This window comes from Callionymus lyra, chromosome 2 (assembly GCF_982586985.1).
Source record: "Callionymus lyra chromosome 2, fCalLyr1.hap1.1, whole genome shotgun sequence".
NCBI classification, from domain to species: domain Eukaryota; kingdom Metazoa; phylum Chordata; class Actinopteri; order Syngnathiformes; family Callionymidae; genus Callionymus; species Callionymus lyra.
The window spans coordinates 35,348,887-35,374,081 of NC_141819.1; the positions used below are offsets into that span (position 1 = coordinate 35,348,887).

Here is a 25,195-nt window from a genome sequence, read left to right on the forward strand (position 1 = left end):
AGATAAAATAACAAAAAACAACTGAACAACTGTAGAGAAATCTGCAAGTGGAATAAAGTTTCAGTCCATGCTCTTGTGTTAAGGAAAAAAAAACAAAATGGTCGAGCCGTGGTTGGCTTCAGTGAGTAACAACGCTTCTATTGTAACATTTTATAGGTCTGTGCTGCAGGACGATGACACGCAGTTTAACAAGACAATACTCAGTTCTCCCAACCAATCATATGGTTTCAAATTGAACAGGACTTTGCTTTTTATTTATTTATATTTTTCTTCTTCCTTATTTCTTTCATTTTGACCAGTCATGACTCTAAAGGTAGAGGGTTGGAAATTTCATTTCTTCAGGGGCCACGATATATTCCGAGTGAGGGGCAGAAGAGAGGATGGGAAATACGATAGGAAAACTTAAATAAATAAAAAGTATCAAAATAACCAAACACAAGTGAATGACATTTAAAAAAAAAAAGCTAAATAGCCTAAAATGATAAAACACATGATATAAACAAACTTATTTACAAATATTTTTCAAAATTTAATTTAATAGTTTTTAGACTCATACAATAACTATGTTCAAACACTGGGGGGAGCCGGAAACACACATGTTCAACCTGACTTAAATTATATTTTTGTACTGCAGCCATTAGCTTTGCTTTTACCCCTTGATACAGCATCTATTCACATAACGGAGTAGGACAGCTGTGGGAAAAGACGTAAACGACTGAACCGTGCATCGATGTACATCACTGCTGTTGCCGAGGCCGACTGATCGTCATGGTGGAGCTTCAGTGGAATCTCGCGACTGCTCTCTAAACAGACTCACATGACAACCGGGACTTAATGAGAAAATGAAGTACAGCTACATTTACGAGAGGTCACATGACCCGGCTGGATTGTCCAGTTCACTGGCTGAGATGACGGTTTGCACAACCTCACATAAAAAATATAAAGAAAAAACTTGTGTTTTGGCAGATTTAAGGTGTCATGACTACCTGCTGAAATAAAAGTTAAATACATTTTATAAAACAGTTAAGGAAACTATGATTCCAAACATCATACATTTGTAAAAGCTTCGTTTTCATCTTTTCAACTCACTCAAATGACTCCCGATTATTTAGTGACTGTGTTTCCAAGCATAGAAGAAGCATCTTACCGTGACCTGCAGAACTGAGCAACTATCCAGAGACTTCCACACATGATCCTGACAAGGCTTCTCTGTAAAATCACATTCCTCTCTCTCTCTTCCCTCTCTTCCCTCTCTCTCTCTCTCTGTCCTGGTCACTCATGCTTGCTTATCTGTCAACAATACTGTCATGGAGGTGATGGGTTAGATGAATTACCAGTTCAAATGTCACCTACGCCTCAAAGATTTAACCATGAAAACTTTTCTTGACACCAAAAGTATTCAGGTCCTGAAATGGAAACACCATGATGCCATTAAAAAAGGGAACAAAACAATTAATTAAGTAGTCAGCCTTTCACAGTTGGACTTAAAAAACTTAACGGATCCAAAAATAAAACCCAAATCTTTATTTTTTAAAATATTTTTTCAGCCTATTCTGGGGGGTTGTTTTGCTAACAGCAATAATTGAGGGAGGTAATCATCAACAGTTACATTTATAATTACCGGTTGGTTATAATATCCTCCATCAAGGAGTTCATGTCGTCGAGTTACTGTCTATAAGCAAAGTGATGGAGGATGACAGCTCAATACAAGATTCAAGACATGATGATAAAAGGTCTCGGAAAATATGACTATATTTTGGTTTTGTTCTGAATTACCATTTGGGTGGATTTAAAGCTATTAACTGTGTTATTTCAGAACGCTCCTGCCACCTGCTGTCCATTGACCTCATAGCGATCAACGATGAGTATTGAAACAAGGTCTGGCATGCAATCATTTTTTAATAATACTTTTAAATACGTAACTGTTCAGATTCAGTGAAATATATTTTAAATGTCTACTTTGTTTTCCTCATACAATCTTCTCCATGACTAAACCTCCCAGATGTGTTTAAAATGTGAAGAAACACTTAATTCCACTAATAAAGAAAATGAATTCAGCAGAGAATAAATGATTTTTTAACAGAATAAAATAAGTATTTTTAATGTGGATAAAAGAACAATTGTGCTTTAAACGCGGTCACAACAGACTTCTCATTCTGTTCTGTCAGTATTTTGCTGCAAAAAGAAAAATCTACATTTACTGATTCTTTATTGCTTCTGTTACAACAAGATGCAAAGAAAAAACATTTAAGTCCTTCCAAAGAGCTGCACACTACAAAAGATTCCTACAAAGACCAGCAGGTGGTGACATTCTACTCCCTCACAACTTGACTTTTGGTCCCGGAAAATCCAAAAGAAGAATTGTTTGTAAACTGTAACTTAACTTTAAGTGTGTTTAAAGACAATTCGAATAGTTAAATCTAATTCAGCTCTATCTATTGAAGAAAATATGTCAAATAAACTCAGTGGAACAACATGGGTGTTTATTGAGCCTCAATGACTCCAGTTGTAAAGATCAGAGTTAAATAATGAATAATGTTAACATTACAATTCAAAACACAATATATATAAAAACAAGAAAGTTCAAATACATTAAAAAAAAAAAAACATAAAAAAATACTTTTGGCACTGGGTAATTTGGTGAGTCACCATTGTGCTTCACAGTTTGGTCTGTTTTGATCAGTGGCGGGCCGTCAGCGCCAGCAAGGCCTTCTCTGCGGGCCTTAACATAATCAGAAAATAAATTAAATTTAAATTACATTTTTTATTTTTTAATAAATATGTATAAAATGATTCCTCATAGTCTTTTCTCTTAATTTCATAGCTTTCCTCTTGCTTGCGCAATGCTTCCAGGATTGTGCTTTTATGTGAGAGCTTTCATCCAATCATATTTGAGCTGTCACGTGTTGTCAGAAAGATCTACTTGACCTTCAGTCGTTTCAGAAGTGGCTCTTGTACGTTCAAATCAACAGTGGGAGAAGGATTTTGTTAAACGATCAGATTCGAGTTGGCGACATCAACGTCAGCGTCTTGGCGAGGAAGCTGAACGTTGAGCGCATTGAACATGTGACACGTTCATGTCCTCTGATGGGATAGAACTGAAACTGGTCACATGGAGCTAAAATGTTGATTTGAAGAAGGAATTTTCAAGGAAAGCTGGACGTTGTTAAGAAAGTTATGGCAACTTCAAAACGAGTCTTTCACGAGCTTCAAAGGATTTATTTATTTCCTCCATGAACTATGTGAGTAAATGCATTTTTGCTTTTGTCGCTGAAGCGCAGTGTTTGTCTGTCGCTTCAGTGTGTGTCCGTTTGTCGCTTAGCCGCAGTGTGTGTGTGTGTGTCTGTGTGTGTGTGTGCGTGGCTGCAGTTTAATGAGACTTGGATTTTGTTTCCTAACTAGACATTTATTCTGGTTGATTTCATTGCTTCTCATTCCCGGGCGTCAGAGACGCTGCTGACGCTTTGGTCTGGGCTGTTGTGTCGATCATTGATATATTTGCGACTCTCAACTTGACGTAGCTGATGATTAAACTCTAGCTGTTGTTGTTTCTCCGTGTGTTGTTGTGTTACTAAGTTTCGATGCAGAGCGTGTGTGTCGTGGTCATGGAAACCACACAGACTGTAGTCAGAGTGATATTTTCATATAATGCACTGATTTTGTGTTCATGGTGTGTTGATGATGATCTAAACGTCTTATTGACCTATAACAGTACACGGACAGATCCCTGTGGTGTATAAAGAACCTTCAAGTAGTTATTGAGAGGTGGATTCATTCAAACGTGCGCCACTGAAGGCCTATGTGTGAAATGCACGGCCCGCCACTGGTTTTGATGAAACAAAAACTTTCAAGAAAGATTAAAAGCTTCTATCATTGACATCTTTCTTCCAAGTGCATACAGAACGAGCCAGAAATAGCATCAAAACTCATTTATATCTTGCATCAAAAATAAAGCTGGCTAATATTAGCAAAGAGACTTCAAACAAACGTGGCTTGGGCTGGAATTATAACAATTTTGGGTGTTGCACCTGGTATCGGTCGATGGGGTCTTCTTGCTGCAACTGGCTCTCTCTTAGCGTCTGATACTCCTTCTCAAACTTCTTCAGCTTCTTCGTTGGAACCTGCAAAGAACCAAAGACATTTAGATTTTCGTACCTGCGCAACATTGCTCAGGTATCAAGTTAGATTTCAATTTATGGCTACATTTCAGTTTCAGAGGTTGTAAGGTTGTCTTTAGTAGTGACACACAAATATATTCTGTAATAAAGTTATCACTCAAAATGAATGAAGCCCTTCTAGAAGTCAATAAAAAAGAATACAAAAGTATGATTTATGTTAAGACTGAATAAGGTGAGTATTAAAAAAGGTCTACTTAATATTTTTATTTTTTCAAGTTCATTTATGTATTTTTTGGTTTGATTTTGAAAAGTAAAAACTTGCACATTACACATTGTGTGGTCATTATTTGATCAGATTGGCTGCCCGGGCATGGTGACCCCCCTGACTATTTTTCAGTGGGTGACGCTGGTTGCATTCATTTCCAACATGGAAAGAGAGTACGTTCTGAGGACTTCAGGAAAATAAAACCAACACCACAAGACTCCCTTTTTACTGTCTTGTGAACAAATGTACAATCTGGCCGCAGGACTGGTGACATTTTAACAATTACAATGGTCTTACACTAGAGGGAGTCAGGAGCAATCTGCTCAAAGATTCGGTTTTCAAAAATATACAAAATATGGCCAATATTTTGTCTCACAAAGAGACTAGCAGGCCGAGATGTCACAAGCAAGATGTAGTCTTCAATACAGAAATTGTGATTAATGAACATTTGTAGACCAAACAGGACTTTGTGTAAATATAAAGTATAACTTGTAAATTAACTTTTTTTTTAAATATTTAAAACGTTTGTTCTTTGCTTTTTCTATTGCGTTTCTTATTTATTGCATTTCTTTTAATGCTGCTGTAAAATTGGAATTTCTCCTCGAGGGACCAATAAAGGAAATCTTATATTATTGGTTTGAATGTACAATTTCATAAACATTTTAATAGGAAGTAAATGCATGCAGTGTTAGTGTTCCTCAAGTACACATAAAAAAACATTGATTTCTTTTATTTTTGTGTTCTTTAAAATTCCTAAAATGTGCGCTATTTTGGATTTACAGAACCTTCTCATTGTTCTGCCATTGACCTTTTTTGAAAAATGATCTTACTTAAAGTTCTGTTTCCAATACTGACTTTTAGTTTAACTATTTAAAAGTATCTGCATCTGACACTTGAAAAATCAATGTTTGTATTATTGGAGAATTTTGAATCTCTGAGGTACTATCATTAATTATCTTCTTCTGCACAACAAATTCTCAAGAGATACTTTTGCAGTTTAAGGGACTCCCGGAACATAAATGTTATCATTTTAACACATATTTGTAACATATTTATATACTGTTATCGTGAAGGGATTTAATTTACACCCTGATAGGAATTTAAGGTCATACCGCCCAGCTCTTATTTATTGGGAACGCCAAAAAGACTTTTAATGTCAAAACAAAATTCAGCCATTTTTGTCAACAATCTCTCACAAAAACAAATGTTTGACCTTGGCTGACATTAAAGGACTAATGATGACTGATCCTGCAATGGAAACAAAGCCATCATGTAAAAACAGACAAGCTCGACATCCTTTCCTGGCGCTGGTGTTTTGTGCTCCTGTGAGTTGTGAGTAGAAAGTGTATCCCCCAGCGTGCTAGCAGCATTGCCATGGCACCTGCTGGAGATTCTTGTCACATGACCTGCCCTCAGAGGCCAACATATGTTTGTGTGTGTGTGTGTGTGTGTGTGTGTGTGTTGTTCAAAGGTTATTTAGCACTTGGGACTCTCTGAGTGTTAGACAAACAGAAGATTTTTTTTAATTGTCTCATGTCTGCTCACCAATGACAGTAACAATTCCCGGGCAGATATCACCACTTACATCTACCTATCAGGGTGTTATCTGTGTGGGAAAGAAACAGCCTGGTCTGTGAACACTTAACTAACATTTACCGAGGCAACAGCAGCCAGAACCTGATGTTCCCCTCAGGCACGAGCAGGTGCTCTGATGTGTTTTGTCAAACCTCCTCTGCAGATGAAATTCAGGTTTACTCGTTAGGTACTGATGAAAAACTTTGTGGTGGTTTGTTTTAAAGTGAGCATTAGCTCAAAGGTTTTATTGAAGAAGCGATGCAGCTCAGAGCTGCGTGTGAGGCTACGGTTGTTTGAAAAGACGAGCCCTGCACCTTCAGATCAAGCTTTTATCTTTTCCTTTTTCATAACGTACTTATTTATTCTTTACTTATTACTCATGCTAGCAAGGGTCACATGTCACTCAGACTTCTTCCGGCCTGAAGATCACCAACTATGAGCTGAAATAGTCTGCTCAACTTTTTTGTCTTTTCCTTATAATACCATTTCATAAAATAGATCCAGCATCCTAGGGGGTTCACGTCTTTTCCAGGTGTGCAGTAATAACTTTGTAACTGCCATGAAGAGGCCCAAGTCTCAAATAAGTTACTCGTTTCTAGGTGAAAGTATACCTTAATATAAATTACTCAAGGTGGGGTAAGTGTTACTCAAAATGCAAGCTCAATGAACTCTATCTGTCCAGACACTTTCAACCGGACCCTAATGGAGTATAAAGAAGATTTTAGTAGCCTTGTAAATTTAATCTGCATACATTATCTTACTCCTTAAACAACTTAAATGTGTCAGCATTTTTTACTTTACTATAAATGTAATAGTATGTTTAAAAAAACAATCAAGATTTTGATTCATATCTTAGACCAATGGACCCCCATAATATCTCTACTTACTGAGTTTTCTAGTTTTTATGAAGGTGAATTTGCTGATAAGTTGGTATCTCAAGGGGATGAAACCAAAAACAGACCATAACATCTGTAACTCAAATGAGACAAAGTGCTACTTTAGTTTCTGGAAGTGAATTGTGTTTTTTTCTGAAAGTGGAGTCATTTTAAAACCTAAATAATAAATGAAAGGTGACTCAAGGTATTTTCAGATGCAGGTAAACCTTTAGAAGACTCTGTGTATCTTAAGTTTGCATGTCTGACGCTTGACAAATTTCATTGACCGAAGACACTTTGTTTAAACCCGCCTGTGTGGAGCAACATTTAACTTTAGACGATTAAGGAGTTGGATCAGTCATTAATGGAGCAAACACTTGAGGCCGTGAGAGTCTGCAACAGTTCTGCTGGTGTTTACAGAGAGTATCAAGGAGTCAACAAATGTGTCAATACAAAGTCTCAACCGCACTGACTAAGAATCTTTCACCATTTTAATGTCTCGATAAAGCAAGTAAAGCTTCAAAAAAGTCAAACCAAACCCCCTCTGAAACTGAGCTGCTTCTCATCTGTGACTCAGAATGGACGTTTACACAAACCACTTCCTCGTCGTGATCATCATGATAGGAATCTCAAAAAGTATTTTGTGTTTACGTGTTGTCCTGTGGACTTTCTCTACAAATGAATTCTTGTCTCCTATGAGTACACGAAGAACAGAAGAGTAACTTCGGAATAAAAATACATGTTTCATCATCATCTTACATCACTGGCTGTGAAAGTACAGTCGAGGACTCTTGAGAGTTTGGAGAGTTTAAGCTTCTCTTCCTGTAACTGAACACCTGATTATGACGACTGTGAAAGAGACACTTCCGAAAAAAAGTTCAGTTTAGCGTTCACTTTAGACAATACAGTCAAGCCTGGTTACTGATTAAGAAACGTGCTGCTCTCCAACACCCCTAAAACACACAAACACTAAAGCTCAACTTTGACTTGCAACTGGTGGTTACAGTCTGTTTACGTTTTAACAAGTATATATACATCATGGATTTTGATCTACAAAGAACAACAAATACTTTGTCCTTGCTCGGTGACCACATAACAAACTGGATTTTAAACGTACTTGAGAATTAAAACATTAGGATTGAACTTTGGATATTGACAAAAAGAGCAAGATTGTGGATAAGACCATCCAAAATAAGTCTTTGCTATGGCTGCTGCCCCAGCGACCTGACCTCAGATAAGCAGTGGAAGATGGAAGGATAAAAAAATAATTACAATTAAAAAAAAAAAGAGGGCAAAATCATCATTTGTTTCAAGAGAAAATAAAAAATTGTTGATTTAAATGTATGGATTCTTTAAAGATGTACATGAAACATTCAATAATTAATAATAATTCATTCAAACATTCAAAAATAATAATAATTATTTAATTCAGGCAAAATACATAACAGGGAAAATATAGTATGATGTTAATATAATTTATTTTAAAAATTCCAATATCTCATGATGAAACGTGTAGTAGAAATATGCACTCAAGTACTCATATAAACAAAATGCAGTAGAAAAGGCAGCAAAAACAAAAGCGAAGAGAGAAGCGAGAATCAGTGTAATATAGAGATTTGTTCAGCTCTTATTTGGTCATAAGCCAGATGTTACTGGTGCCGAGATAGGATCCAAAGATGATCAAAATTTCACATCAAGGAAAAGGATCGTCTGGTGCCTTGGAGTGAAACGATTTCCTGCTGTGAACGGAAGGTCATTACGTTTTAACCACAAAGACTTTGATTACATTCCAACTGTTCTGAGCCCAGATCAGCGATTGAAACAAGGTTAATGTGGAGGCGTGAGCCGTCACGTTTGCCACTATTACACAGAAGAGAACGCAGCAGGAGAGGCAACCCTCAAACCTTTGCTTCGATATGACATGTTTAGTTATGATGGAACTTGTTCCTGTGGGAAAAGTCCACTTTTAGACTCATGACCTGGAATCTTTGAAGGCAAAATCTAATTAGTCACAATCCATAGGGGCCGGATCAGAGGCTGCGAGTGAGCAAGAGAAAGTGGTGCGACCTGGCCCCCAACACATGGCCCTCCAAGTTTTGAAGTAAGGACAAAGCCGACTGGACATCTCGGGGAAAAAACTAGGCCATGGAATTCAATTAACCATGTGAGGAAAACACAACAACGTGGACACACACAAAGTCTCCATTGATACCCAATTTATATCAGTAATTGAAACAAAGTGACAGTCCTGCTCCTGGACCTGGAATGTCAGTTTTCTGCACAGAAGGGAACTGTGAATCCTTCATTTTACATTTTTCTACTGCCGTATCCAGAGCAAATCAGAGAGTGCCCGGTGAGCACAGGATAAAACAGAGAGAAAGAACAGACCTACCACTGGTCTCGGAGTTCTGTGCGGTCTGGAATGGGCGACCAGGCGTGCCAAAGTGTCCTCCTCACCTGGCCGGTCAACGACATGAGCGTCGTACGCCACCATGATGGAAATTTCCTGCATCATCTTCAAGCTTCGTTACAACCAGAAATCCGGGAAATAATAGCAGATCCAAGGACGGTCGGAGGAGAACGAAGGGAAGGGGATGCGAATGAAAGGCGTGCAGCTGACGGGTCCCGCTGCTCTCAGAGAGTGGAGGAGGCGACAGACTGCTTTCAAGAGCTCCTCAGGGACAGAGCTCCGCCTACTCAGGAGGAGGGGCGGGCCGAGCAGCAACACTCACCTGTTTGTCTCTCTCTTTGTAACCCAATCCTGAGGAGGATGGATGAGTTGTGGTTTCTACCTCTTACGAAAAACTGTCTCAAAGAGAGAAATACCATAGGAAAAAAAAGGAAACTGCTGCTTCATTTGTGCTCCGTCAGTTTGAGGTCTGGGCATAAGTGCGGAAGTTGTCAACCACAATGACTTTCTCTAAGAGCTGCAACATCCAGCAAACTTCCTGAAAACAACCATCAAGCAGACATCTATACATTCACAATGCATCTATGTATTCCGGAGGAGGAGTGAAAGATGATGGACAAAGAAAGATTGCATGCTGCATGAATTATGAATAATTTCCCCGTCATCTTCCATCCGCTTCATAAATTGTGCAACGTTTTAGAGGCGGTTCAGTGAGGCTGCTTACATCATTCGCACAACTTCTCAGAGCGCACACACGCATGTAGACAAAACCCCCGTAGATCACATGACATCTGATCTAAAGACGCCATTCATAATAAAAAAATAAAAAAACGCACTTCGTGATAAAAAGCGAAGAATTTTATAATAGCTTAATTCTTACATATAATTATATATTTAGCTAAATTATAATCTATTATTGGGACGTGAGTGTAGCATGAAGAACAAAAACACTTTCATCTTATAAAGATCTCTTTCGGAAATTATCTCAATAACCTTTTTCATGATTGGTATTAGAAAACTAAATAAAACACAGCAAAACATGTAATGTGACTATAGCGCCAAAGAGTGTTAAGAGGCAATAAAATGTTGCAAGGCTAACATCACCGGTGGTGTCAAGGCTAGTTTTTTTATCTACACAATTCTGAAATTATGAAAGATGTTTTACCGATTTTATTGTACGCCAAGTTCTATATCTAAGCTGGCCACAGACCGGCAAAGGTCCGCAAAGAATTTGATACCAGGCCGGACAGGAAGAGAAAATATACATACATACATTTCTTTTTCAAAGGTGTTTTATTTTGAAAAAATAAATCTCCATATAAGCATTTATAAATGTGACTCTTGGCACTTCAAGGAGCTATTTTTCTTAAAAAAAATAAAAAAAATCTAAACTCACGAAAATACATTAAACACAAACTCAACATTGTCCATTACGTGGCTCCTGCTGACTCAGCGTGATGGTAAGTCTATAAAAATAAACCAGAATATTATGTATTTGTATACATTTAACGTTTGGTTTTTGCAGGCCATACAATTTTATTTTTGTCATTTCAGACATATCAGAAAATAATGTCCTTGGTGTAAAAGTTTGGTGACCTCTGTTCTATAACATAAAAGCATATCAATTGAGCTCCTTGTCAGTGGTATGGGCTCATATAGTGCTTTTCTAGTTTGTCTTTTTTTTAACCCGATTATGGCTTTGTTTTAGTCTGGAGCCTGTCCCAGCTTTTGGCAAGAGGCACAGGAAATTTACACAGGCAACCACTCACACAAGCACACACAGTTATAGTGATATCAATTAACCTCTGTTGGGTTATGAGATTGTAGGAGGCAACAGTATTGCCTGAAGAAAGTGACGGTATGGTCAGATATGGTTTCTCAGGATTCTGAAAACAAGTGAATCGACATGAACCTTTCTTTCACTGTCGTACACAAATGTTGCTCTCACTTTATCAAGTTCATAATATTAGTAATTATTGAAGAATATTTTGAGGCCAGACATCACAGCGCTAATGCTACAGCAGGGAGTAAATCCTTTTCATTTTTATTTATTTATTTATTCTTCCTTCAATAGCTGTCAAGACAGGTGATCGTGGGATTTAAAATGTACTTTAAACTGAACATTAGGCACAGTGTAGTTAGGCGTGAACGATATATATCTTAAAAATGATTTCAGTTATTTAGAATGTATTAATCTTTTGTCAGTTTAAAAAAAAAAGTTAGATCAAAGTTGACAAATATATTTAGAATAAAAAATAATGACGATCAAGGTGTTTCCATAATTTAACAGGCCTTATCCATACTGCATGTTGTTTTATTACAACCGTGTATTTTTACATCAACGGACCTTTCAGTAGTGTCATGCTTAAATCTGATCCTGCTGTTTGTCACACATTTGATCAGTAAACCACTGCGCAGCAAATGACTACGAAACCCCCGAGTCTCAAGAAGTTATCAGCTGCAGCAGCAAACCACGGCTGAGAAATTCAAATTCTTCTCGTAATCCGGTGCAAGGCTAAGCCACTCTTCTACCACTGGTGCTTACCAAGCCAAGGTGCCGTGGAATTCTTCACGCTTTTAAGCTGCTTAGAAAGTTCCACTGATCCGATTTAGGGAGAAATGGGAAATATGTTTAAAAATGAAGGGAAGGGCTTGTAAGAGGGGAAGGGTAGAATGATTCTCTGATAAGTGCAGGTTAGACTTACACAAAAACAGTTGTTTGATTTATATTTTGATACTTTTAACGCTTAAGCTGTTGAAGTACATTATGAACACTGTATAATGACTGGTTGGAGTGTTTTTGGCCATTAATAGTGTTCAAACTCAAGGCACGAGGGACAAATCTGGCTCTGTCAAGTCACTGTATGTGGCCTGCCAGATGGTTTGTTCAAAATTAAAGTAGATTAATGTTCATGTTGATAGGGTAAGAAGGATAAGTAACAAAGATAAAGGATATCAAAAATTATAAAGCGACTTCAAGTAGTAGTCAAACTAATGCTGGAATGAAGGAATTTGATGGGAGGGTTTGAAAAAAGAGTAGGACATAGACAAAGAATTCAAATACAATATAAATCTGTACTTCTAGATATAGAAAGTGTGGTAAATATACAGTCTGTTTAGCCCACAACTTAATTTGCTAAAATATTTTGACCCCCTTTACGGTAATTGTGTCCTATTCAGGAACAGATCTTTCTTTTTTACTCTTCAAAAATAGGGATTAAAATAGTTAAACATTAATTCAGTGCGATAAAAAGAGAGGAGGTTTATCCACCTCCATTGTTCCGTGTTGACTTTTCCGTCTGTTATCACACACAGCTCACTTTCTACTGTTTTTTGCGCACCAAATTCTCAAATTCTCAAAATACCAGAAGCCACGTTAGAGTCAACAAATATTACACGCACAGCGAGTGTGTGGGTACGGTGAGAAACGGTTGGGCATGAAAACTATGACTAATACACAGAAACGCTCCTTTATCTGATGAAACCCTCCGCAGCAGGAAAACTTCACACTGCAGAGAAAATCAAGCTGAAAACTAAATTCTACCACTCCAGGGGCCGTTTAACAATTTTCAACCTCCGTCAAAAGTCTGTTTACCGATCTGCGTAGAAAAAGATCTGCATCTTTGGAGAAGGGAAACAGTAGTCAGTGACCCTAAATTGATGGAGTAACACAGTACTTATTGTAAGACAGACAAACACCAAGATGGAGAAAATAGTGACTGAAACAGCAAATAAAACAATTTTGCAATTGAAATACTCTCCTTCACCAGAACATTTTGTTCCCCCAGGCACTCAAGACTGCTACTTGCTTAAAATAGATTCCCATCAAAACAAGGTGATGGACGTGTCACTGCATTCAGGTTTATTTTGGAGTCGTTCTTACCTTGATGTTGCAGGCCTGTTCCATGAGCCTGCGAGCGTTCTCTGCGGCTCTGTAACGTTTGGGGAGCTGGACTCTGAAGAACTTGAGTGCTCCTTCAAAGTCAGCCTGCAGGAGATCTTCTTTGGACGTCTGAAGGGGGGAATTACAAAAAACAAAGGAGTTGAGGATGGGCAGATGACAAGTGCCGGTCGTCACCGTGTATAATCCTGACCTCTTGACACAAACTTAACGAATGAAGTGATGGGTCAGATGAACCTTCATGACAGTGTCCTTGTTTTAGAGCACAGTAGGTGGTTCTCTCATTTTTAAAATGATTTCAGATATCATTGAAACAGACTTCTAGAGCCAAAGATTACAAAGCTATTTACTCATTTATTTCTGTTTTTAAATCACGTTGGATTCTTTCATTACGGCTAATTTATGGTTTCTATATAAATAAAGTGTGTATAAAATATAATAATTCAATTTCTTATTTACAATTAAGGTAAGGTAAGGTAAAACTTCATTGATCTGATATGCAAACAATTATTCATTTGTGTTAAGCAATTAAACTAAGGGCCGCTAGATACCAGTATTCATTAAGTCATCTGCTGCCAAAGGAACAATGTAATCCATGGGAGATTCCAGTGATGACTGAGGACGAGAGGATACAGTCGACTGGAGCAGGGTTTAACAGGGGCTAATGTTTGGACATATTTTAGTTTCAAAACAAATTAAAGCAGTTACAACTTTGTCAAAAGTCATGTGATCTGTAAATACTGCAACACCAGAGTCAAGTACTCGGACAATACTACAAATTTGTCCTTGTTTTTACAGTATCATAATATATTGTATTGTTGCTGCTTTATCGTTATAGATATTGTATCATCGTATCACAGAACAGTGGTTTTACAAGCCTTACACAAGCCTCTACTTCAGTTCCAATAACTCCCCAAAGATTCAAATAGTTTGTGAAAGGGACAAATGTGTGGAACTTGCATGCAAGATCACAGTACACTGTTCTAAATGCAGTTGAGTTCTATGAGTGGGAGTGAGACAAACAAAGATTGGTGTTGAGTAACAATTTTTGTTCTTTACGTTTTAGACAGACTGTCGGTTAGCAACATGTTCTTGGTTCTTGACTCTCACCGCTAGAACTTTGGGGACAAAGAGTCGATGTCCCATCCCGAAAAGCCCCATCACTTTTCCGAAAGAGTCCGCTGACTCTGGACTGTTCTGGGCTCTCCGCTCTTCTGCCCTCTCTCCGTCCTCCAATGCAGAGGGCATGGCCTGAAGCTGCCGAGATGCCTTCAGGACTGGTATTGGAGGGTGGGAGGGCAGGGGCGAGGGTGGCGGAGATAGAGGTGGGTCAGGGCAGGATGAGGGAGAGGGGCAGGCCCGCTCCGGGGCCAGGGTGGTGGGTGACTCCAGCTTGACTTTTCGATATTCCAGCGAGTCGTCTTTTGTTTTTGAAAAGAGCTTTCAAGTTCAAAGGTGAAAATAATTCCACTTAAACTCGAAAGTCTAGTCACTTCACTTGTTGTTGATGGGAGATAGAAATATTTGGCCAAGGAGAAAACAAGGCAGTGGTCACCTGAAGGAACCCCCAAAAGTAAGGGGACCAGTAATGCTCCGAAAGTGGAACAACACCACAGTCAGTATGGATGCCGTCCTCAGCATTACGCTTCACAGCTATCTTCAACATGGGCTTCAAAGTCCGGGGCGTCTTCCTGCTTCCATCTCCTTTTTTCTGCAAACTCACTCAACCTATTTGAGAGCAAGTTACCTAGCAACAACCGATCAACACGTGGGCCCGAGATCCTGTGACGCTGAGAGACATCCCTTTGACATTGTTTCTATGGATTCTGATTTCATGAATACATATGAATCCTTTTAAGTAGTAACAGGCTCAAGCTTGGCATGTTAGACGTCTATACAAAGCTGACTAGATACTTTAAAAATTATGTTTAAGATTACAATTTGGCCAAGAAATCACGGAAATGCATGTTAAGATGATGTTAGGCCAGACGTCACAAGCACACCTTCAGGAAACGATGACGTGTGTTTGTGTTGTTATCGATGGATGCACTTATCCAGCGGGATCCAGAGAAAGCATGCCTTAAAATGTTTTTTATAGATAATAGATCCCGAAAATATAAATGCCGTTTAAAGTGTATTGAAGGTACTTTACTTTACCAAAAATCCCTCCCTGTTGACAACAAATCCACTCATCAACAATCAGAAGTGCTTTCACACTTCAAGTGAAAGCGTTTCATCACGACTGATGATTCTGACCAGCAGAGGGGGTGAGGAAAAAGAATAACAGCCACATTGTTTTCCATCCTTCATCTGTTTTTCACTCCGCATGTAAAGCTAGCAGCTAGCTGGGGCGGCACCGTTGCAGAGGTCTTGTTGTTGCAAAGAGGTAGAGTGACAGGAAAAAAAGGATAAAGATTGAGAAGGTGGATGTTTCTGGAGGAGAGAGCGGAACAAGTGAAGAAGAAGAAGATAAGGCTCCAGTATCCTGAGTAAAAAAGCTTTTATCTCCCACGAGCCGCTCAGTAGCCGGCACTCCCGTTGTTAACGGAGATGTGGATGGCAACCGTGAAGCACGGACGGGAGGAGGGAGGAGAGAATACCGAGGGAGGGAGGGGGAGGATGAGAGCGGAGAGTAAGGAGGAGGGAGCCCCTGGGGTAGGATGTCGTCATGCCTGACCAATAAGAGGCTGCCAGTGGAAGCCCATTCAAAGCATCCTCATTTGGTCTCTCAAACCTCACGTCCACCACATGTATACATTAACGTTACCATGAGGGATTGAGTCTTTCTGACCAGAAATGTATGATTTACACTGAAACCACTGTATGCAGAATGATCTTTGTGTTCATCTCGAAATGTCAAATCTACATTTATATTGTTGATGTAATTTATGGAAAAAAATTACTTAATAAATACAAATATAATTTGTATTATTGTTATTATTATGCAATATTTTCATTATTATCTTGTTTTTTATATGTGCACCGTATGTCTAATCTAATATTATTTCTGTTTCTACTGTGAACTTGCTGCTGTGACAACTCAAATTTTCCCACTGTGGGAAAAATAAAGTTGCATCTTTCTTTAACCTAAATACTCAATGCCTAGTAAAACTAAGATTATCCAGCTTTTCAAATTAAATAAGACAGTATTAACGATGCTAATTTCATTTTAAACATACACGTACATTTGTATGTTTAAAATGATTTTGGCATGGTTAATACTGTTTCATTCAATTTGAAGCATGGAAACATTAAATATTTACAGTATTTTGTCTCTCTCTATACATTTAGATATAGGTAACACGTAACAAAGAAAATAATCTGTGTCTCTTCTGGCTGATATATTTAATTTAGAATGTAACAGTGAAGTTAGTGTTGAACACTTACCTTCAACAAAGCCAGGGCGACATTGAAGATGATATTTAGACCCTGAAAATAAAACAAAGGGAAGTTAAAAGAGAAACAAGGTTCACTCACTCTAGTTTAATAAATAGGCAAGTGAAACAACAATAGCAATCAAACAAGAGAAAGAGCAACAGAAAAAATCATATAATATATATATATATATATATATATATATATATATACATACATACATACATACATATATACATACATATACATGTATGTATATATGTGTATATATATATACATACATATACATGTATGTATATATGTGTATATATGTATACATACATATACATGTATGTATATATGTGTATATATATATATATATATACACACACATATATATATATTCATAAACACATGGACACATTTTTTCATATATGCATACATTTTATATTTAATATAAAAAAACCTAAACCATAACAGAAGGAAACAAAAAAGGGCCAGGACATTTTTTTGAAATGAAAAAGGGTTTCTCCAATGACACAGCTTTAAAAACCAACCTAAAGTCTTTAAAAACATAATCAACCGTAGTATGTTCGGATTTTTTCTCATGTAGGTTCTAAACCAACCACTGTATTAAACCCATCTTCACAGTCAGTCACAACAAAGCAGAAAGAGAGGAATAGTTCAGTGGCAGCTCTGGAAGGGAACACCCATTCCCTTGGTCTCTGTGACAACAAGTTCACATGGCAACACAAAGGCTAAAAATATCTGGACAGCTCTAAAAATAACTAATAAGGGAAGAAAAAGGCCGCTCTATCTCTGCGCACCGCTCTGTGTTGGCCACTGGATGGTGCTGTCGCTTCAAGGGCTTCGCTGTGTGTGATGCTTAGAACGCTAATGGAATGTTCCAGTTGAGGGAGTTGAACCAGGGATGACACGATAAGTCACAGCAGAAGGTCGACCACAGCCATTGAAATCAAAAGAGATAACTGTTAATGAAGCTAAAACTATAAACTTAATGCATCTTTTAATAAACAATTCAGACCAAAACTGAAGATCTTTTTTACTTTTTAAGAATAAATCTTTTTTTTTACTTGTCATTTCTGATGTTACTTTACCAAGTGGCAGCTTATTTTCCAATTTATCTTTGAAAAAATAAGGTACTCAGTAAAAGGAAGATCCTAATATATTTCTTTATTTAAATTTAAAATAAATGTATATTAAATGAAGTAACATATTTTTAAATTAAAAAGACCCATTTGAAACATACGGTCACATTTTTCAAGATTTTCTTTTTGATTTTAATTGTTATTTAAAGGCATCTCATTCATTTCAGACCCTCACAACAATCCAAGTAAATAATGTGACCAGGGGGCCACCTCCAAATGGCCAAACTATACATTCTCCCAGTCGTTCAGTTAGAGCCCCAAAAACACTTTTGTGTTTCGTGATCGCCATGTTTAACAAATCCCACTAACATGAGAGTGAAGGTTTATCTATATATAAAGTGGTGTTGACCAAAAAGTCACAAAAATCAAGCAGAACATCTGTTACTGGAGAAATGTATAGACTTCAGTTGAGATCCTGATTTAAAAATATATCTAGTTACATGTCATGTTATGTATGCTGCACACAGGACCATTGAAAGTGTAATACAGAAATGGAGAAATGGAGTACATTAAGGAACTGACAGAAAAGACAAGTTCAGAAACATGACTAACTGCTATAAAATGATAAGATACAGTAAAGAAGAGGAGACACAAATATAGAGTTCGAGGGATTTATGGTTTAAAGGGAAGAAAACAGAACTGGGTCGGATTGGATAAGCAAGTTTAGTGGCTAAAAAAAACCTAAGCAAGTTTAAAACTTTCTGCCTGAAGCTGATAGGTGGAAGGTGACGAAGACACGGGGGGAAATAAATGGGTGGATCGATGATAAAAGTAAATTCACAGGCTTTAATCTCTTGTGCTTAAATGATATCTGTTAACAAAGTGATGAAGACGGTGCTGATAATCAAACCCGTTTTACACAACATCGCATGATATTAAATATCAATACTCGTCTGCGTTTCATGCTGCAGTTACAAAAAGCTTCCATACCAGTGGTCTTTAAAGAACATGGCCACTTAGTCTCGGCGACCACATCCGCGCAGATGTAGGAGCGAGATCGATATGCATTTACAATTTCCTAAAAGGCAGTGAGACAGTGATTGTATCAAGTTTGCCCAGCATCTTTGTCGATTGCATTAGGGAGATAGTGGATCAAAACAAAGGGCAGAGACGTGTGTAATATGGATTTTCTTCAGCTCCGCTTGAAGACACTGAAATATTATGGGTGGAAAACTACTTTTCATTAATGAAAGACAGCGTCCCACCGGCTTCCCACTGGCTGACCTTCACCTCTCTGTCCATGTGACCCCCTGGCACTTTTTAAACCATTCTTTTCACTCTCGCAGCAGAGTGGCCCACACACACACATACACACACGTTCACACACACACACTCACACGTACACACACACAGGGTGAATAAAGGAGGGCAGGGATTGTACCTCGCAGAGCAGCAAGTCGGTGATGTGGAAAACCATGCAGAGGGGGAATTTGGCGGTGAACAGGGTGAGGAACCACTGAGAGGCGTACATGTGAGCTTCTAAGTTCAGCTCCTGGAAATGGGACCACAGGTCTGGGAGCTGCTCCTGGAGGAGAACACAACAAGAGGTGAGAGGGAGGAGATAAAAGCTTATCTGAGACATCAAAACATCCTGTCAGCCAACTCTGAGCATCTTGTACTTTTGGCAGCCCGATATATTTTTTAGCTCACTTATTTAGTTACTTTTAACCCTATTTATTTATAGTATACCATTCATCTCTGCACTAGTATTTTGTCAACAAAAAAATTCCCAAGTTGTTTTTGAAAAACTGGAAATAAAAGTTTCTGTATGAGTATGATATGTTTATAAACCTTTTGAACATTTTCAAACCACCAACCTGCATCAACTTCTCCAGCTGGAAGAACTTGAAGTGAAGATCTTCGAAGTTGTTCTTGTAGAGATCTCTGAGGCCGTACTCGTACATTATTTTGACTAACACGCAGAAGGCCTGCTCCTCTGGCATCTAAGAGACATTAAAAAAATGAAATCAATATTTTGCATCGCATCAAAAAGGCTTTATTGTAAAGTTTATAGAAAAAAGGAAACCAATTGTATTTATTTGTATGGCAAAATAAAGGGGAGGTAAATGTCACTCAAAACGTTGTGAACAAGCAGTGACTTTAACTCAAAAGTCCAATCTCTTCTGGGAAACATGTTAATTGAAAACAGACCCTCAGAACTGACCAACATCAACATTCACTTTTTTCGTGAATGTTTCAGCATTATTAGGGGAGGGCTTGACTAACGGCAGTTGACTTTGATTGACAGATCACTATCTGATCTTCTTGAACAGCCCACTTAAACTGATTGGACAGTGTTTCAAGAGTAATGTATGTTTTTCTTTTTTGCTTCAGATCATTTCATTATTTGCCAACAACCAACGGATAAAGGGGATTTTAAGCAATATAGAAAATTCTATTTCAGCATTAAAAAAATAGAATAAATGTAAAGCGAGAATGTCAAATGTAAAGATAATTGGTTTGAGTAAAGAAAGCACACAACATGCCAAATTACCCTTAGCTTAAACGTTATAGAAAAATGCTGATGGCAACACAAGCTTAATACCATTTTATTTTATTTCTAAAAGTTGTATATGCTTTCAAAAGAAAGTTGTGATGAAAAATTAATTAAATAAAACAATATGTTCTAAAAACTTGATTTAATATTGTTTAATTTAAGTTACGAATAAATGTCAGAGAAAAGCTAGACAATTGCCCCTTATGTGTATCATAAATGGCATGATCAGCCAGTGAGGGAGAACAATGAAGCAAATTGTGTAAAAAGAAGCTTTAAATTAAGGGAACAAGTGGATCAACCATAAGTGGCTGCCTTAAAAATAACCCACAATCTGTGCAATTCAAAGAAAACTCTTAAGGAGTGTGATGGAGTGTGTGTGCGACTGCGAGCTTTTACTCCACCTGGTGTGATGTTTGGAGAAGAGAAACTTACGTGCAGCAGGAGGACTGCAGCCAGGAAGGACTGACCCTGACAATAGCCAATTTCCTCATCATAGACAGAGTAGGCCTGACGGAGAGAAGAATGTTACTGATGCATCATCAAGATAAACAATAAAACACAATCAATGGTCTTTTCTTGAGCTCTCAACAATTCCTCATGGGGAGCAACATAAGTGTTTTGTTGAAATCCAAGCAAATTAAACTGTTTCCCTTAAAGACTATATGTAATTTATTTTTGTTAAAAGTAAAATAAATAAAACAAAATCCACAAAACATTAAACAATAAAATATTAATCAAACGTGTCAAAGACGTTGATAAAAGACCCCCCCAGCCTGAGATCCAGTCTCCACAGGAACCGACCTCTGGTGGCCCCCCGAGCCAGTTCAGTTTGACAGTTTGTCTATAGTCGCCATATTGACATGAACATCAGGTGGACTAGAGGACGATTGAGACAAGTTCAGGTTGAGGACGCTGATCCCTGATTTTACAAGCTATTGAATGCAAAACTCAAGGTAAGAAATAACTGGAAAAAGTTACATGTTCACTGTTGGTGTGTTTAATGAATTGAATTTAGTGTTTTTTTCATTGTACTGCAATATCTCCATTGTATTGGTTTAACGCTCAGGTGTTTTGCAGCCACTTTGATCACAGCATCATTCTTGTGTTGTGTTGTCTTTCATGATAATAGTAACACTTTGAATGGCCTTTACTGAAAACATAAATAAGTTAAAAATAAAGCATTTCCGTTTGTGAAAGTCTCCACATTTCAAACTGATCACAACTCACTGTAAATCCTTCAGATCCAATTTTTCATCAATGTCGGCAGCTGATTAAACCATTAATCAAAAGATGATGTTCTCGACTCGATCCAAAGCGTAATTGCAGATGAAGAGACTGATGATTTGGCAGCCCCCCCCGTATCGTGCCCCCCTGACTCCCACCTTCCAAACGCCCGAGGCACGACGGTGAAATTCACGTCTCAGAGTCTGAGGAGTTCAGTCACGCCATAAAACCTCGAGCAAGATTTACCGTCCGTCTCTCTTCGCCACAAAAAGCCTGCGAGAGCTGCAACAGATAGTGAAGCGGAGACGACCAGGCGGAAGAGTGACTTTGAGGTGACCACCGAGGAGTGTCTCAAAACAGCCGGCACTTTACACACCTCACCAATCCTGCTAATGAGCAGGAAAAGAGGTCTTTCACGGCGTAATACGGATAACGATGCCCTTCCTGAACAAGAGCAGCGGCAATTAAACACCTACGTGATTATTTTGTATTAATATATTTACATTTGAAACACACCACAGGAAGCGAGCTGCAGAGCGTTGCATAATATGATAATCACAGGCCATTTTTGGTTAATTTCTAAAAAATCTGAGGTTTAGAGGACGTTTTTATTTGGGTAGAAAAAGCATCTCCGACATCCGGAGCTGGACGGGAGACGTGTCCAGTTAATTTTGAGGGGGAAAGGGAGAGGTCTTGTGGAGATGTCGGGAGTGTAATATACAAGCTGACATGCTTGATGGAGTGTGGAATTCACACGTCCCCAACACGACTGGGAGAAGTGTGTGCTGACAGATGGATGAGGGAGATCCTAGTGGGAGTGATCTAAATTTGTCAGCCCGGGTATATAATGGTCTCAGAGGGGGTAGAAGATAACAATATACTGTATGTGCCGGGGATTAAAACCAACACTTAGTCCCAGTTTTATATTTCATCATTATTTTATCCCACCTGCTGCCATTCTGTCGATTGAGTCAGATTGTAATATTCTCCATCTTGATTGTTTTTCTTCCTTTCCATCAATACCAGTTTTACTCTACTAACTCGTCTTAAACGCTGGCCTATTGACTATCTTTGTATCCTTTGTCTTTTTAATTTTTCTTTGATCTATGTTCTTTATCTTTATCTCTAGACTTAGATTGTATCATCTTGTTCTTTCTCTTTATTTCTCTTTGTTCTTGTTCTTATTTTATTTTGATTTATTTATGAATAATTCTGTATTTGCTGTGGCTATTGGAAAAAACAATTTCAATAAAGTTCTACCTTACCTTACCTTATCTCAATTTGACACACTTTCATCGGGTGAATTGAAGGCTTTTGGATAGACCAGCTTAATCACATTTTACAAACCGTGATGGGTCAAATGAACCACTAGAGAAGAAGTGGGCACAGCTTCTTACCAAGTGTGATATCAAAGATTAAACATGGTCTTTTTTTGTCCTGGATTCTCTGTCTGTGACCCACTCATGCCCCGAGAACCAACCAACCTTATCAGCAGAAGAATCTACATGGATTTGCATAGCAATGAAGGTTTGCTCACCACTGGCCTAGTTGAGCCCGAACTAGACGATAAGCTTCACTAACAGTCAACATAAACGGTTGCATTTCTGTTTCCTGTCCTCAATTCAAAGAACAAACAGGACGTTCACAAACCTGCTGATGTTTAATTTTCACTGTCTGTAAAAAATGGTGTTGAATACAACAAATACAGTTAATAAATTAAAGTTGGATGTTTTTCTATATCAGACAATAATAGAAAATAGTATGAATTATTAAATAGGATTATCATCATTCATTATTTTAGGAGTCAATTTGTGATACTTGCATAAATAGAAATAACACACTTTATATTTTATTTAAAACTATACATGTATATTGTAGGGGTTGATGTTTCAGTAAAGGTGTGAACAAAATGATTAAGGTTATTCTGAGGGACAAGAACAAAAAGCAAGCAGAAAGAGAAGAAAGCACAAACAAAATTAAATGTAACGCAGTATTTTTTACATAGAAAATAATTAAGTTGTTGGCTTGGCTTCTTCAGTCAAACAAGTTCAGTCCGCATGTGGTCACAGGGGCCACAATTTGCTCAGATTTGGACTAGACTAACAAGGCAGAAAGCGACAGGTATCATTCATCCTTTGCTTCTTTAAATCTGACACAAAATTCTACTATTAGTTTTAAAAAGTATTCAAAAATAAAGATAATACTATAACCATCTTTATTTTGTAAATTAGATTACTTTTCACAAAAAAATTAAAATATATATTTTCTTGTTGACCTAGTCTTGCATATGATCACATTAGGTTTTATCCAATTGAAACAAAAAGAGAATCCATAGATTCCCAACATGAATCGTAATCACTGCTCACCTTGCAAATCTTGTAGAGTGAATCCTGCCCGTCTCCGTCAGAATCCTTAAAATAGTCGTGTGCAGGAAAGGTGCGATGAATGTCTCGAGTGATGACGCTCTCTTGTGCTGAATCCTGAAAAACAGACAACAGCATTTATAAGGTAAGTTAGATAAAACAAAAACAAGGACAGTTTCTCAAAGCAGAGTCACCTGAAGGCCGAACTATAGTTTGAGATAAATAGCATAGATGGCGGTAAAAGGATCTTAAAAAAAAGGGTACCGGTAATCTTTAACAAATAATTTGCAACTGACATTCCTTTGCAAAATCAAAGTTTTTGACAACTGTGGTGCCTCATGCCCGTTACACACACACGCACATGCACAAACATACAGCCTTGGTGCAGAACAAATGTGTGTTTTTCTCGTGCACACAGTTAATCACATGCAAGCCTTCACAAATGTGCAGGGCAAACACTGTGTGAGACTGGTAGCACAGCGTTTTCCATCAACTCGCTGTAAGCTGAAGATAAACCAACCCTGAGCTCCACTGGCCTTGATGCTTGTTTGTGTGCCTCACAGAGGCTGTGTGTGCGTTTCTGTGTGTGGGTATGGGTGCCCGACAGTTTGTGTGTTTGACAGAGAGAGTGTGTGTATGTGTGTGTGTGTGTGTGCATGTGTTCAAGGCAGAACATTGCTAACAGAAAGTCCTGCTTTATGACTATCATTTTATTTTCTCCATTCGAACCTTTTATTTATTTTGGGGATTTCTAAATGAGATATCTTTGATAATATTGTTTTTCATATGTTTAGATTATTTTCCATAATTAAATAAGTGCATTACAGAAATTATTTCTATGTCATTGTTGACAGAATGTTTTACTATTTACAAAGCTCTTTAATTTAACAATAACGCAGGTGCTACAGGGTACTATCAGAATATGAATTCTCACAGCTACGTCAGTAAACAGCAGGGGACGGCAACCTTTATCATATGAAGGGCCATTTAGGCCCCTTTAAAATATTCTTGACTGATAAACTTAAGATAATACCATTAGTAGCATCATAAAATCGAATCCATTCAAACTTAAAATCAAAACAAGATTTATAAAATGAAAAAACATTTGCAGATTTACATTTTTATTGTGCAGAAATATATACATTGTAAGAAAATGAAATTAAATAATCCACACCCCATTAAAATGTCAGTGGAGGAACTAAATGTAATAATAAAAAATATACCTCTAATTCAAAAAGTTAAATCAATATTATTGATGGTATTATTTCTTATTTCTTCTTCGTCCTCTCTAAACTGGACGAGACTGGTTGAAGGAGCCACATGTGGCTCTGAGCTGTGGGTTGCAGACCGAAGGTACAGAGTCCATCCGCAGCACATGCGCTGATGACAAAGTGCCTTGCTCATGTAATGCTTTAATGAGATTTGTCAAGTGGAGGTGGTTTCT

At 37.8% G+C, this 25,195-nt stretch overlaps 1 protein-coding gene across 1 annotated transcript in view; it reads right to left on the reverse strand.

The window, feature by feature from the left end:
* rabgap1l (RAB GTPase activating protein 1-like) overlaps positions 1-25,195 on the reverse strand; it is a 78,509-nt gene that overhangs the window by 5,944 nt on the left and 47,370 nt on the right. The window contains exons 14-20 of the mRNA XM_087784858.1: positions 23,755-23,868; positions 20,597-20,671; positions 19,485-19,610; positions 19,049-19,192; positions 16,532-16,573; positions 13,127-13,255; positions 4,029-4,121 (exon numbers count right to left, since the gene is read on the reverse strand). Coding sequence (XP_087640984.1) covers positions 4,029-4,121; positions 13,127-13,255; positions 16,532-16,573; positions 19,049-19,192; positions 19,485-19,610; positions 20,597-20,671; positions 23,755-23,868 — 723 coding nt within the window. The remainder of the gene's footprint in view (positions 1-4,028; positions 4,122-13,126; positions 13,256-16,531; positions 16,574-19,048; positions 19,193-19,484; positions 19,611-20,596; positions 20,672-23,754; positions 23,869-25,195) is intronic.